A 15,104-nucleotide genomic window follows, 5' to 3' on the forward strand; every position below is an offset into this window, starting at 1 on the left:
AATAGAAACCAAAGTTAGCTGAAAAAAAACAAAACAAACCCTTTTTACTTGTACTTTACAAAGCAGATGCCAACATCACCAAGATCTGGTCAAACACTTTCCTGCCTACATCCACCAACCATTAGCACTGATAGAATAATTAGATATTTATAATTTATGAAAAAGAAAAAGGTTTGTAAAGTCTAGTAAAAATGACATAAGCAGATCTGCTCCACTTATTCCAATGTTAGCGGTATTGATCCAATATTTGTGCCACAAAGGAAAATTATTGCAAAACACAAAACCCAACAAGTATTATAAGTTCAAGACAAGATTCACTAGTCGTAGAACAAGTGTCTACAAACATTTCTACAAATATTGCTACTCTTACCTTTCAAAAGTTCAACCCACTCTGAAGCTGAACATGTCAAGTCCATGGATAACTGACAATAGATACTAGTTTTTCAGATTACTTGTTAATTACATGTTTAAAAAGAGACACAAGGTCTCATATTTTCTAAACCACAGATGTAGATGCCACAAATTCAACAAATGTACAGGGACATCCTCATATCATATCATGACACTACTTTCAGCAAAGTATGCTTCATCACCGCGAACCCTGCGATTCCATCCATGACGACATTTTTCCGAAAAGGAAAATCTATTTATAATTTTTCAAATAATTTCAGGCCTGCAGTAATCTAAAGAGATGTGACAAACTCATGAAATGAAATATAGGCATCTGTCTTTATATATTACATATGTACATATATTCTTTTCTGTTTTCAGTTCATTTTCCCCCACCCTTTGGTTACTTTGGTGAACTTGGAGGGATATTCTGTTCTTTGCCACTGCGTCTGGCTGCCCGCTGTGGTGAAAATCGTTTCCCAGTGTTCAGGCCCTTCTGATGTTCCCGAATCTTCTGCCCTGGCTCTCGGACTCTGGCTTGGCCACTTCCCCCTCTGAAGGAGCGCAGTGGTTGCCGAGGAGGCCGTTTATCTCCACGTTTCTCTGCAGTTTGTCGGCCATTGGGACGAGGCTCCTCCACCCTGTTTACCTTGAGCTCTTGCAGGGGTTGGCTGTCTGAAGAGGTGGGAGTGGAGGGAGAGGGCAATTGTGCTGGCAGCGGTTCTTTGGCCAGCTTCTGGCACACCTCTGCATAACTGAGCTTTTTTAGACCCTGGTGAAAGAACAGGGAACCACAGTTTAAAAAAAAAACAAAAAAAAACAACAACAACAAGATGACAAAACACGCTGAGTTTGGAGAGTTGTAAGCTGATGTTACAAGACAATATAATGTGATAAGCAGCACAAAATAAGTCCTTACCGGTTCTGATGTTGGAGATGTGGGAAGCGATGAAGATGTTTCGGTAGAAAGAGCCTGGCTGCAGGTGGAGGGAGCATGTTCTGAAGGTGATTGTGTGTGAGTTTGTGCGGATGAGGAGACATTTTCCTTTGTTACAGGAGCTTCAGTTTTATCCTCTTCCTTTACGACAAGAGAATCACTAAACGTATACAAAAAAAAAAAGTAAGGGATAAGTGAATTGTTGAAGACTCAATACCTTTGTTATTCACTGATATATTAGCCTGAAGCAAAGGTTACCTTGAGACTGGTGGAGTGGTTGTTTGTGTGGACACAACAGCAGGTTTAGGTGGAATTACAGGATCAGGTTTGTTTACAGGACCTTCTGCGATGTTTGTGGGAACATCTTTGCTGACAGACTGTAATGACAATTAAAATTTGTGCATTTATATTTTACCTCATTTTGTAAAGAGTCTTAAGGATAGAAAGCACCAGGAGAGGCAACATATTCACCTTGTTTGTCACCTTCAGGCCACGCACAATATCAGAAAGGCGCATCTCAGGGACACTTTCCTCCTGCATACTGACCACAGATCCTGGCAGAGGTGGAAAATTGGAGGCTGCCAGGTCAAACTTTGGATGCGATGCCTTGGCCTCCGGTACAGGGACGGGCTTCTACATTGAATGAAGAAATAAAATTCAATATATTAAAAAGCAGCACACCAAGACACTGTAGGACACAGTCCAGGCAGTCAACTTCTTAAATGAAGAGCACGAAAAGAGGAAACCGACTGACCGTTGCCTGCTCATCTTCCCTTTTTCTCCTTGTGCTTCTATTGGGGCCTCTTCTATAAAAACAAACAAACATACCATTAGACTGCCACATCAGATTGGAAACCGTTTTAGTGTTAACAGGGGTAAGTGTAGGATAACACCAACTCACCTGCCCCGTCCAGACCCGCTCACATCTTTAAGGTTGAAGGAGGCCAGAGAGATCAGCTGTTGTGTTTGCAGGACCTGTGGACCAGACACACCATCCAACCGGTTCCTTGGAGCAAAAGAAGAGTGCACATCTCCAGGCCTGGGATGACCTCTTAAATGATTTCTAGGTGCACACAAAAAAATTACAAGTTTTACTACAGAAATCAAGCGCTACCACAAAAGCATAGTTTGACAGGATTGTACACTTTTTTTTTTTAATAAAACGAGTGAACACAAGACCAATGCAAGAAAGCTCATCTTTATTGGTTTGCAAATGACAATAACAGAGGAAACTGACAGTACTCTTTTTTTTTTCTCCTTTGTTTTTTTTAAAGAACAAAGTTTCAGTCCTGAAGCAAAATAATGGACTCCGGAAGGACTGGTACCAAACTGCGTTCTATTTAAGTTAATGCTAGCATTACCATCCGCAGAAAGTATTTTACCAAGTTCAAAGTCCTTAATTACCTAAATTAAAGCTTACAACAAACACTGCCAGCACCTGATGGTCGGTGCTGTGCTTTTGGAAACCGAATTTCCCAGAGGAGCCCACCCGAGGGATTAATAAAGTTTTATCTTATCTTATCTGATGGTAACTTCAAGTCTGCACTGATCTAATAAACTAAAAGTTTGTATCATAACTGTACATACCGGTTCCTGGTCATAGCAGCATGTGTGTTGACGGAGCTTGAGTTAGCTTTGTAGTTCCCGGAACTGCTGTAACCATTCATATATCCACTGTTGGGGAAAGGTGCCTGCATATCACCAAACAGGAAAAATCATTACAAATGTAACTAAAAAAAAAACAAAAACAAAAAAAACCCTCTGATACTTCTAATATTAACTTTGAGTTTACAGAGGTTATAAATATTAGCTACAATGGAGACTGCCATTAATTTGAACAGCATTAAAAACATTAAAATAAATAACATAGCAGCTTTATGGGACATTCTGAATAGTATATTAAGGTTCTCACCAGCGGTGTTTCGAAATAAGGCATGTTTGATGGCTGAGGATTCCAGGAGGGAGACACAATAGGATAAACAGGGTATTGCTGCTGAGGGCTGTACATCGACTGCATGTACACTGGAGCACTTGAGTCATATGGGGCCTGCAGTGGAGCATGTTGACTGTACACACCTGAATCCTGGATGCTACAGAAGCCATTCTTGCCAAAGAATGTATTAATGGCCTTAATGCGGGCCTGCAGGGAAAATGAGTGAATCAATATCGATATAACATTTCCACAGGACCCATATAGCTCTACTGTCCTTAGTCCCCTCAGATCTCATAATCTCACGGTCATTAGGCCATAAAAACTGCACCGACTAGGAGGAAAGAAAGGTGTTGAGGGGGAGGAGGGGAAGGAGTATAAAAGAAAAATAAGGGAGAGAGGAACAGCATAGAAACAGACAGATTTTAAGAAAGCCAGTGAAAGGTTCCACCCAGCCAGCCACAGTCCATATGGGTCCTTCCAAGCGCGATACTGATCATCACTGGGGCTTAAACAGGACCATCAACAAATCAGTGTTATTTGCTCCATCAGATAAAAGAGCAGGGCACACGATGTCATAGCAAAGTCCAGCAAAAATATCACTGATAGAAAAACTTTTTTTAAAAGCCCTTAAAAAAAAAAAAAAAAAAAAAAATCCCCATTCTTGCTTATCAAGTGAAAAACAAAGCGTAGCAAGCTCCATACATCTATAACAAGCACTGACTGACTCACCATGATTGGTTTCCCTTGGAACATTTTAACTTCCTCTCTTAGGTATCTGTAAGCCTGAGGGCAAGAAAAGAAAACAGTAAAGAAAATGTGGTAGAAATGCTCTTTCCTTTAATGCAGAACCTTAGTGAAACATGAAAAGATCAGAAAGTACTGCACCTGCTTGGTAGTGAGATTTAGCAATTTTAAGTTAAATATGCCAGGTAATAATAGAATATTTAACTGGTTGTGTAAACCTAAAATTGTACAACCAGTTTAAAAATAAGTAAAAGTAGCTTGTGGTAATTCATAAGGGGACGTACCTGTAGTGCATCCATGTCTGACTGAAAAGTTATGTACCAGTTGCTGTTGTGCGCAAACTCAACACTTAACAGTTTCGGGCAGTGTTCACTCTTAAAAAGAGCCTCTACTTCCTGTGAGAGGAACACAACATGAAACATTTTGACCTAAAACAGACCATTCCATCACTCTCCACAAGTCAGCATGCAAAGTCTGACCGAAAAGAAAAAGAGCTATCACTCAGCTACAGCATACACACTACCACACAATATTTTAATCATCTAAAGCTGACTTGACAATAGTTATCACAATTTATGCAAGCACAATCAGTTTCCAGCCCTCGTTTGTAGATTTTACTATTCAGTCAGACAGTATGGGGTTACAGAGCAATATTTTATTAGCATGTAGGAGTCGTCTTTACCTCAACTGGGGTTGTCTCCGGCACTTCTCTTAGAATAATGATGCAGCGACTGTGGTTTGGTCGAACCTTCTTCCCAGTTTCATCAACTTGCACCATGGGGGAGGCTTATTAAAAAAAATAAATTTTTTTTTAATTATTTTCCTAAATCTTCACAGTGCAGCTGAAGACAACTGACATATCCCATTTATGTAATAGCTATGAAAGACCTTTGCTCCACTGTAGCCAGTTTAAAGTTGGTAGACACTGTGAATAATCTTATTTATGTGGTAAATTAACCACACACTAAGAGTAAAACAAAAGGAATGTAATGAATTCTTTCAAGTATGTAATGCATTACTTTTTAAAAAGTAACAATGGGCACTTTAAGTAGTAAACTAGGTAATTGCATTTACCTAATAAATAAAAAGTCTTACATTAAATCTTCTATATTTGATCAAGCTGGAGCAGGTAGCAGTTTAAGAACTATTAGAGTTCAAAACTTTTAAAAGTATCAGCCTGTCTATGTGAAACAACGACAAACAGAAGCACTTGTACCTCGCAGTACATCCAGAATGAGGTCCATGTCAGTGGTAAGAGCTTTAATGTTCTCCATACAAGCAAGTGTCCAAATGGGAACAAACTGATCACCATCCATCTGGGATATCAAGTAGAGGTCCTTTGAAAGATTCTCTCTGCAATACCCAAAACATTGGTCTCTCTGAGTTACAGCTTTTTCTTTGCAGTAATAGTAAAACACAAACATCAACCTTTTAACAACCAAAATGATGATGGTGGTTGGTGGTGGGGTTGATGTTAAATCATTTACATTAGTGTAGGAAAGCCATTTATTAAGCACTTTTGTGTTAGACATTGTCCAATTTAACATGTCACTATAAAATAATTTAAATTAAAATAAGTTTTGTTCAATAAGCACAGAGTTCGCAAATACTAAAGACATTTCAGAACATTAAATCACTATCGGCCTGAATTATTGTTTGTGCAGCTGAATCAAGATGAAAACCGCAGTTAAGCCAAATTAGAAACTTCAGACACCAATGACTCAATATAAGAATATACTCCAATTAAAAGTTAAATGGCTTCTTACAGTTATGAAACAAAGTAAATTCAGTAATTACTGCTGTCCCATTAAGGCAACAAAACATTATACACAACTCACCTAGAAAAGAAGAACTCGAGACGTTCCTTTAAAGACTGTCTCAAACTCTCTTCGGACATCGCCTGCACCTCAGATGAATTATCTATGGCGGATTCGCACTGTGGGTCAAAGCCTAAATACCCCTGGTCAGACGGACTGATGTCATTCACAGGGGTATACTCAGCAATGCTGTCCACGTTTTCACTGTAGTATCCTTTACCTCCTGAAGAGGGAACATCTGAGTAATCTAAGAGAAAACAGTAGCCAAGTGATAAGTGTCACATTCAATAAAGTAGTACACAACAGGACTGAGTGCACCTTTGTGCAATCTCACTAAAAATGTTTCATTATTTCAAATATTACAAGTGCAAGGTTTCATCCTATGGAGATATATCTTTTGAGGACTACACTGAAACTATAACGGGCTATAAACTATAACCCTGCGGGCCCTTAACATCAAAATGAGAGCTAAGCAAACTCTAATCCAAGAGATTTCCAATTAGTTCAACTACATGCATGTAAAATGACATGTGAATACGTGAACTCCAAATTGTGGATCAACTGCCAGTGAAATTCAAACATCTGATTATAAGACTTTAGCAGAAAAGGCTACAGAAAAATGGGTGATGACAATCGGTACAGTAATCAATATGTATAAATGAGTCAAAGCATCAGTGACACAATATCTGTCTTCTTAAAATGACAGAGTGTACCACTTGCACAATCTAAGTGATGAAATTAGATGGGCCAGTGTTTCAGACTTGCCAAAGGGCTTATTAAAGGAAATGACTGTTTGTCTGCTTGAGAAGTGTCAAGGACAATACAGAACTCAACCTTCATGGGTCTTCCAGGGGGGTGGGGAATAAAAACAAAGCAAAACTTCATTGGCCTTCAACACAAAACTGCAAGACCAAACTTTGCTACACAATATGAACCTGATAAATACAGGAGCACACTAACAAACCCCCCCCAATCTCATTCATGAAAACCAACCAACTTTTGTTGCACTCCGGTCCTACTGTTTGGTCAGCAATTTTCAGTTTAGTGAACCTGAACACTTAATTCATTCAATCCTCACTGTGCAACATTTATGTCATAACTGTTGATACTATAATACACAAAACAAGGTTTGTCATGTTTGCATTTACTGCACACTCCCATGGACAAGAGAAGCAACCTCAACCATTTCCTCATACCATGTCTATAATTTTACTATACATGTCTATACTTGCCACACAGCAACTCCCTATTTTTTTATTTAAAAAAAAAAACACTGTACAAGTGAGAACGTTTGGTTTTAGTGTAGTACCATATAAGAGGAACTAACTTTTTCTTCCCTGCAAACATACCTTCGGTCATTTCAGCAGGAGGAGGGCAGGTATTGAGCCATGGAGCATTGTCCATCTCCTCGGGACTCTCACTCTGTTGGGCAGGAATCTCCTGCCACACTTTGGCATTGGGGTTCAGGCCCGCTCCCTTTGTGGTAACCTGCATGATCATTAAAAGAGACAGAATAAATAGATTTTTCCTTCAAACATTACACATAATTGCATACAGTTGGTAGGTTACTAATTTCTGAGAAACATTCATCAATCATAAGAAAGTGGTATTCAAATATGTCACTCAAAGTGGAGTGAAAGTAAGACTGGACGAATTGTAGCAAGAGTAAATGTAATTTTTAAAAATGAGAGATTGTGTACAGCCTTGTATAGTGTAAAAACATGTATATTACTGAATAAAGAGATTACTTTAGTGTTGTACTTACTGCACTGTGGTCTTAATTGATATTTTTGATTTGATATTTTTTTAATATATGTACTGGAGTTTAAAAAAAACAAAACAAATTGAATGAGTCATAATAATAATAATAATAATAATAATAATAATAATAATAGATTGGGTTCCTTGAAAAGCGCTGTATAAATCCAAAGCGCTTTACAATGCCACTATTCATTCACTCTCGCATTCACACACTGGTGGGTGGAGGCAAGCTACAGTTGTAGCCACAGCTGCCCTGGGGCAGACTGACAGAAGCGAGGCTGCCATATCGCGCCATCGGCCCCTCTGGCCATCACCAGTAGGCGGTAGGGTAAAGTGTCTTGCCCAAGGACACAACGACCAGGACAGAGAGCCCGGGGAACGAATCGGCGACCTTCCGGTTACAGATGCGCTTTCCCACCCCCTAAATGATGAGTCTCAAGTGTCAAAAAACATTTGTGTGCCATATGTCAAGTCAATCAACAAGACAGGTCAGTCAAGATCCTAAATAGACATTCAAAGCTAATTTAGCATTATACATCAGAGCCAATCCAATGGATGAACTCTGTTCATTAGCGATCCTTTAATCCAGCTTTGCAAATGTGTCGACTCTTCACACACATTCACCGGAGCCCTGAAGTAGTACTACTAAAGCATTGACACGCATACGCACGTAAGCCCCAGCTGAATTTTCATTGGCTTGCTTATCACCATTGTTCCGCCTCTCAGTCGCTCACATACACCCGTACATGGCGCAGACCCGCCTCAAGGCAGCATGACTCGAATAAGGCAGTTTGACCTGTCATCCATTGTAAAATCTCGAGTGTGCAATATTTAGAGTAGCTACACAGTACTAGAATCTTATTTTCAATCCAATCTGCTTTCCAACACTGTATTACAAAAGCAGCAGGTCTGGGTTTACAGTGAAATACTAGAAGTACTTTGAGGGTCGAGAAGAGCACATGGCACCGACATGCCTGAGCGCTTTCAAACACGAAGTGATATTCACTGTGTTCATTTAAAGTTCGCTTAAATAAGTCTCCCTCTGGTTAAAATGGCTGTCATCGATCATCATTACCCCTGCTGTACGTGTTCTTATATTTTCACAATGAACGTCGCATAGTGCTATGACCTTTATCACGGGCTATTCAGCTACAGTGGTGCTAACGTTTAACACAAATCACGTGCCATATTTACTACACGTGTAATCCAACTTTAAAACGCACACCGAGTGTTACTCGTAAAGCAGCAACACCAAGTCAATGAGTTCGTAAATACGTGTTTGCCGAATAGGGTCTTTGGTTGGTGTCCTACCGTAACGTTGCCATATGTAACAAGTGACACCACCATGTTTCGCTAACTCGCTCTCGTCTTACCCGCACACGACACCGGCTACACTTCGTACTGCTAAACTAAGCTAATGTGTTTGACATGTTAAAATAATGCAAGAGAAGTGCTTGTGGTGAATGAGAAACGTAAAGACAAAGTGTAGTGTAATCAAAGAAAAAGCACACAAGTATCTGAGAAACTTCACACAGCACGCGTGTGTGAAACGAGAGAAAGGAAGCAAACAGGTTGCTGCTCGTTAGCTAGCAACAAGGCCTCGTCAAAACTCACCATGCTGATTTGATCTTCTCCGTAGGTCCTCGTCAGTCGCGGGGAACCGATAGTTCAATTGTCGTGCGAAGTTTGCTATTAAATATCGTAAGTCGAAGTTGCTGATCTTGGTGTCTACGTTTAATTAAGGTCTCTTCCAACAACTGCGGCAGTACGGTTAAACGACAGCTCGCGCTCCAGTTCCAAAGGCACGTCCGCGCGCACGACAACTTTGAGATCTGTTATCTTTAAGACACCGAAAACTTTTTTCGCTATATTTTTTAACAAGCACTATCCATTTTACTCATGAATTTCTTCCATTCAGATCCTCATCCCGCAGATAAACTTCGCTACTCTCCTCCAGCATGTGACAGTTACGTCCTCTATCTTCAACCGACCGTCCCGACAGGCTGCACTCCGCCTCCACGGCAACAGCAACGCAGCATAGCAACCATCTGTGACCTCAGGAAACGGAGTACTGCCAAACAGCCTTGAATTAGCTTTGGAAAGAGCCAGTCCAATAAGTTCGTGTTGTCGCAGTAGGAAAAGTAAAAGCAAGGAGAGTTTTTAAAATGTGAACTGTGACAGCATGCAGTTCGGACAAAACTGGGTTACCGGGCGAAGTTCACCTAAACAGTAATTAGTGGGTGGAACTTGACACGGTGCTGCTCCAGCACGACAATACTGATGAAATCATGTCGATTGAATCAACGCAGCTCTCATAAAACCCGCACACGTGATTTCACTTTTGGCTGATTAAATCTGCAAATTAAATCAGAACTGTGGAGGACTGACAAAATTAGATCATTAAAAAAAACTGCTGTAGAGAAGCTGTAGTTTACTCTGAAACAGTCAAAATGTCCTGTAGAGGTCACTGTTTTTGAGATTTACCTCAGTCAAACTTATTACAGGGACTTCGTTTACCACAGTCTTTCAAAAGCAACACAATTTGCACAACACTATGTGATTAGTGGATTACTGATTACCCAGCCTGTGCAATAAATCAAAATCCCTGCTAACACCTGAAACACTGCAAACACAGAAACAATGATCACTGTCTGCCTTTTAAAGCCCTGCAAGCTTCATTCTAACCCAACCCCTTCTAAACCCCAGCTAAACAAGTCAGAAAGGATGGCGCAGCCCCTGTGAATTTAATTAACCAGAATAAATAAAAACATGGGAGTGGGAGTGCAGCGTCTTGTAAGTAGTACCAAAGTAGAGTCTAGTAGTGCATTTTTACAATCTTCAGTCTTACAAACAAAACAGCTGTCCTTATTGACTTTCACTGATAAACACAATAACACAAACACTTCAATGTTCATTGAATCCACAGTGACCTCTTTAATAATCAAACATGCTGGACACCCAATTTAATTTAAAATTGACCAAGCGCATATGGCTGCTTTACAATAACAACAGGCTACTTGTAATATATTTGAAACAAGGTTTGTGCTCGTCAGATTGAAGCATGTTTTCTCAACACAAACTAAAAAAATCCTCCTGCTCATAAGGAGTTCAAACAGCTGTTCTTATTATGCCTTGGTGGTCCCCATTTGCGAGGCTTGTTGGCTCTGTTGTAACTGCTGGATCTTCATGTTCATTACTTCAATTACAGCTGCAAAAAAGAAGACAAGTATAATATAAATTCAACGCTGCTATCGATTAACATTAACATTTTCCGATATGCACTCATACCCATCTTTTGTAATGGCATGGACACTGGAAATTACCGTTATTCTTTAATGTTAAAGACTCAACACATGGCTTCATAAAAAAAACAAAAAAAAAAAACAGTCATGGTTCATAAGTCCACTGATCAAACATTTGCTGTCCCAGAAAAAACATTTAGTTTCTTTATATATTGCTAGTTTAATCAATAAGAATATACATAAAATCCTTGCTAGATTAATAATTTATATTATCCAAATCCCAAAGAATAGTCACTAAAGTGACATTTGGCCCCTCCTTAGACTAACCCCTGCGTAGTGCAGGAATTCCATTGCAATACAGACAGTAGGGGGGCAGGAAATGTGCCAAATTTAAAGACTGAGCAGTTCATAAGCATACAAATGACTTTCAGTTGAGCTGTTTCTTAATTTAGCATGCTGTTCCTGTTGGATGGGAGAGGCTGAAAACATTGCTTTTCTTCACATTTGGACTATTCACTCAGGTGATTTGATGAACGACTTTTATTGTATTTTAGCTCTATTACCCTTCATAGCTTACTCAGAATAACCCTTGAAGCTCTTTTCTGAGTGGTTTCTGTCATATTTAATTCCTGACTATTAGAACAAAATGAGTGTGTTTGAATCAAAAGTTAGTGAGGGGGTTTCTGCCCCTAGTTACCCCTGGATAAACCCGAATACTGTTCTAATGGTTGTTGAACCACATCTTCATTGATAAATGCCAAGGTGTAAAGTCGTTACTAACCCAACAACACTAACATGCTGTTTTATATAACTTACACATGGGTTAAATCACCCAGCATTAGTGTACTAGGTTGAGGGTACAGGCGAGGTCATCAAATGTCATCTTCATAGGTTAATTCATCAAAATTCATATTAGCTAGCTATGCTGAAAGCTACTTAAGTATTTAGTTTACTACTCTTTAGTGTATAAAACAAAAACTGTACTGTAAAAAAGCCAAGGCTAAACGAACTAAAAAACAAAACAAAAAAAAACAGAGTGAGGACAAGTACGATGCCTGGCACAGACACAGTGAAGATGTGGGGGAGTTATGTTGCATTGCAAACTTATTATCCAACGTGGTTCATCACATGAGTGGACATGGATTTGCAGCTGATATCATCTTCACCTTGTAAGTCTGTGTTTTTGTCAATGATGATAAAATGTGTTTATGAAGACACCTTCTGTACGGGAAACAACTGCAAAGGCACTATGAGTAATTTGGTTGTTATTTGGCACAATCTGTCACCACAACTGTATCACAACTCTGCAAGATACACACATGAAGCTTTGCCGATGAGATCAAAAGGTAAAGGTAAAGTTTCAAGACTGAGGTTCAATCCATTCAAAAAGAGTCGACATTAATGTGGTGAAAATAATCATAATTGCTGTCGTCTAATTTTTAGGATAATTTCATTTTAATTGAAGAAAAAAATAAAAAGTCCAGAAACATGCATGTCATTGAATAAAATAAGTATTTCATCCCCCTCCAACCCAGCCAGAATTCTGACTCATACAGTGCTTAAAACCAGTATAATGTCACATTGTATGATGGTGCACCGAGATAAGGAAATTACCTTGTTTCATGGCATGTTTTTCCTGTAGGGCCGGCTGAATTTTCTCTATCTGCTTTGTGAGGAAGTCTATTTTGCGCTTAAAGAATGCCTTTGAGTCTTCCACGTTCTGCAGAGACATAAAGGAGAAATCTCAACACAACTCAAACACATTTAAACATTTTGTTTCATTATAATCCATTCATGGCTTTTCAAATTGCAAATTTTATTTTATTTTTTTACCTTTTCAACATAGTATCCTGTCCCCACATCCACTAAAACGTGTTCCACATCATTTAATGTCCCAGGGACATACATCTGAGTAACAGGAATGTCAAGGACAAACATGCATAGCTCAAGATAACCATGACGTAATTTAAAGCACATCATACAACACAGCAAAACACTTACTGTCCAGTGCAAACAAAAGGATACAGAACTGGTAAGAGGCACAAGGAGTTCTTTTCCTATATGAGAGAGGAGAAAGGAGGAGGTAATAATAAATCAAATTAAGCCACAGATTTCCAGCAAACATTACTGAAAAAGCAGAATTCTGTTTTTGGCCAGAAATGGTCGTGGGGGGTGTCATAAGAACTAATAAGGTTGTAACAAGTGTCGTTTTTAATGTGATGACTGGTTATATCATTACAGTGCATATGAGCTCAGATCAGCGCCTCAGCCCTTCTGTGTTTTGCTCTTGCTTTTTTTTTTGTTGAAACTGCGAAAGGGGTAATAGCCACAAAATTTAGTCATGTACACTATAATCCAGGATGTGTAGTTGATTTTTCATAGAGGACGTCCGATGAATGTCTTAGACCTTAGTTATTAAGAGTGGTTATTTGAGTTGCTGTTGTTCTTCCATCAACTCAAAGCAGTCTGACCTTTCTACTCTGACATCAACATGGCATTCATTCAACACTTGTGCTGACTTTCAAACCTCTCTAGGCTGTCTTCAACCTGCTCCTCACTCTCACTACATAACATTTATCAGTTAACTGGTTGGTTAAAAGGGGAAGTAAATAAACAGGGTAGTAGCTGCTACTTGCATTTCATTTGAATACCGGTGCATCTAATATATAATAATACGAGTTATTGCCGATATAGTCAGTTTCACGCCTCTTGAGTCTTGAGATAAACATGTTTTTCAATCTACCAGAGGTAGGCTGTCAGAAGTTAAAATTATTACTCACCTTTATTGTTTTTGTTTAGGACATTCAAGCTATCTTTTGCCTCAACATACTTGGTCTGGACAACTTTGAGCTGACCTATCGAAGACGTCAAGAACTCAACTTCCTGCAAAAAGACACAACGCGTAGAAAGCAAGTGGCACACGGTTACCAACCAATGGTTTTATACTTGACTTGATAAGGTGTGCCGACAGCATCAACAACAATGGGTTTGCACTGTTAGCATCAGTGGTGCTAGCCGGCTGAATACCCGGGCCCGTTCTCAGCACGCTTAAAGCTCTGATTAGACCCCTTTATAAGGACACATTCCACACACACACACGGATAAACTAGGCACACTACCTGGTCTAGCTGGGTTTTCAGTCCCTCTAATTGAGGCAGGGAGAGGTCTGTCAGATTCACCGCCATGTTGGAAGCGTGATGCTAAGAGACCTTTAGTGATGCTGTTTCCGGGTTATGGAGCTGGACCGTCACTAGTCTGAAACATCGCCCCACTGCGGAGAAGTGAGGAAGTGAACCAGCTCCTTATGCCTCTTCAAGGAGAAGTATGTGAGGCTGACAGATGGGTTCAAGTTTGAGCTGGGATAACACTGGGGATCTGAACTGAGCCCCTTCTTGTTTAAAATGGTGATCACTGACAGATGAGGTCAGGGAGGAGTTTCTGTGGACTTTGATGTTTGCAGATGGCACCGATCTGTAGTGAGAGCAGGAAGAAAGGAAAAGAGCCTGAAGAAGTGAGGATATACTCAGGAGAGAAGAGGAAAAAAAGTCAATAGAAGAAAGAAAGAATACATATGTGTGAATGAGAGAGGTAGCGAGGTGCAAAGGTAGTGAAAGTAGAAGTTTAAATACCTGCAGTCAACCATCTGAAGCAATGGACAGTGCACAAGAGAGGTGAAGAAGAGTGTGTAGGCAGGGTGGAGCCAAGTGTCCGGGGTGATTTGTGACAGAAGGATATCAGCGAGTGTGAAAGGGAAGGTTTACAAGGTGGTAGTGAGACATGCTATGATGTATAGTTTGGAGATAGCTGAAATGACTGAAACACAGCAGTCCGAATTGCAGGTGGCAGTCGAAGATGAACTAAAGACGCTTCTTGGATAAAAGATGAAATGTCTCCAGATGCTTTCTCCCCCCCCAAGCTCCATAGACTACGATGACCTGGTTGACTGAGAACCTTCACAGACAATCGAAGATGTAGTTTTCAGTGGGAGAGATCAGGATTTAGTAATGAGTACACAGAGGGAATAGCAGTTTGATGAGGTAAAGCTGAGATGGTTTAGACCTGCGAAAAGGGGAGATGGCAGATGTATCAGACAAAGGATCTTGAAGATGGAACTGCCAAGCAGCAGGAGAAGAGAAAGACAACAGAAAATATTCATGGATGTAGTTAAGGATGGTATGCAGAGGGTTTGTGTGACAGGGGATTCCTGGGATAGAGTGTGATGCAGGCAGATGATCTGCTTTCAATCTGCTCAGGCCAAAAGAAGAAGAAAAATATTGCTG

General features: G+C 39.9%; 2 protein-coding genes across 3 annotated transcripts; both read right to left on the reverse strand.

The window, feature by feature from the left end:
• On the reverse strand, nucleotides 1–10,344 carry larp4ab (La ribonucleoprotein 4Ab; the record flags this gene model as incomplete). 2 transcript variants are annotated; one of them, XM_080892373.1, is made up of 15 exons in its annotated part: nucleotides 1–1,162; nucleotides 1,310–1,487; nucleotides 1,586–1,704; nucleotides 1,799–1,960; nucleotides 2,082–2,133; nucleotides 2,229–2,390; nucleotides 2,915–3,018; nucleotides 3,240–3,467; nucleotides 3,990–4,043; nucleotides 4,289–4,399; nucleotides 4,687–4,790; nucleotides 5,221–5,357; nucleotides 5,843–6,068; nucleotides 7,171–7,309; nucleotides 9,197–10,344. In XM_080892373.1, the coding sequence occupies 15 exons, from the start codon at nucleotides 9,197–9,199 to the stop codon at nucleotides 794–796; spliced, it is 2,148 nt and encodes a 715-aa protein (XP_080748499.1). In that variant the 3' UTR covers nucleotides 1–793. The 2 variants fall into 2 exon arrangements, with proteins under 2 accessions (XP_080748499.1, XP_080748498.1); XM_080892372.1 differs by lacking the exon at nucleotides 9,197–10,344 and having other exon boundaries at nucleotides 7,171–7,315.
• Nucleotides 10,345–10,492: 148 nt separating this feature from the next.
• Nucleotides 10,493–14,096, reverse strand: pfdn5 (prefoldin 5). The gene is made up of 6 exons (XM_080892379.1): nucleotides 13,944–14,096; nucleotides 13,605–13,707; nucleotides 12,850–12,881; nucleotides 12,658–12,732; nucleotides 12,439–12,544; nucleotides 10,493–10,790 (listed from the first exon to the last, which is right to left on the reverse strand). Exons 1-6 carry the CDS (start codon nucleotides 14,007–14,009, stop codon nucleotides 10,708–10,710), a joined length of 465 nt encoding a protein of 154 aa, XP_080748505.1. The 5' UTR covers nucleotides 14,010–14,096; the 3' UTR covers nucleotides 10,493–10,707.
• Between the last annotated feature and the right edge of the window lie 1,008 nt (nucleotides 14,097–15,104).

Source organism: Rhamphochromis sp. 'chilingali' (genome assembly GCF_963969265.1).
Source record: "Rhamphochromis sp. 'chilingali' genome assembly, chromosome: 9".
Taxonomy (NCBI): Eukaryota; Metazoa; Chordata; class Actinopteri; order Cichliformes; family Cichlidae; genus Rhamphochromis; species Rhamphochromis sp. 'chilingali'.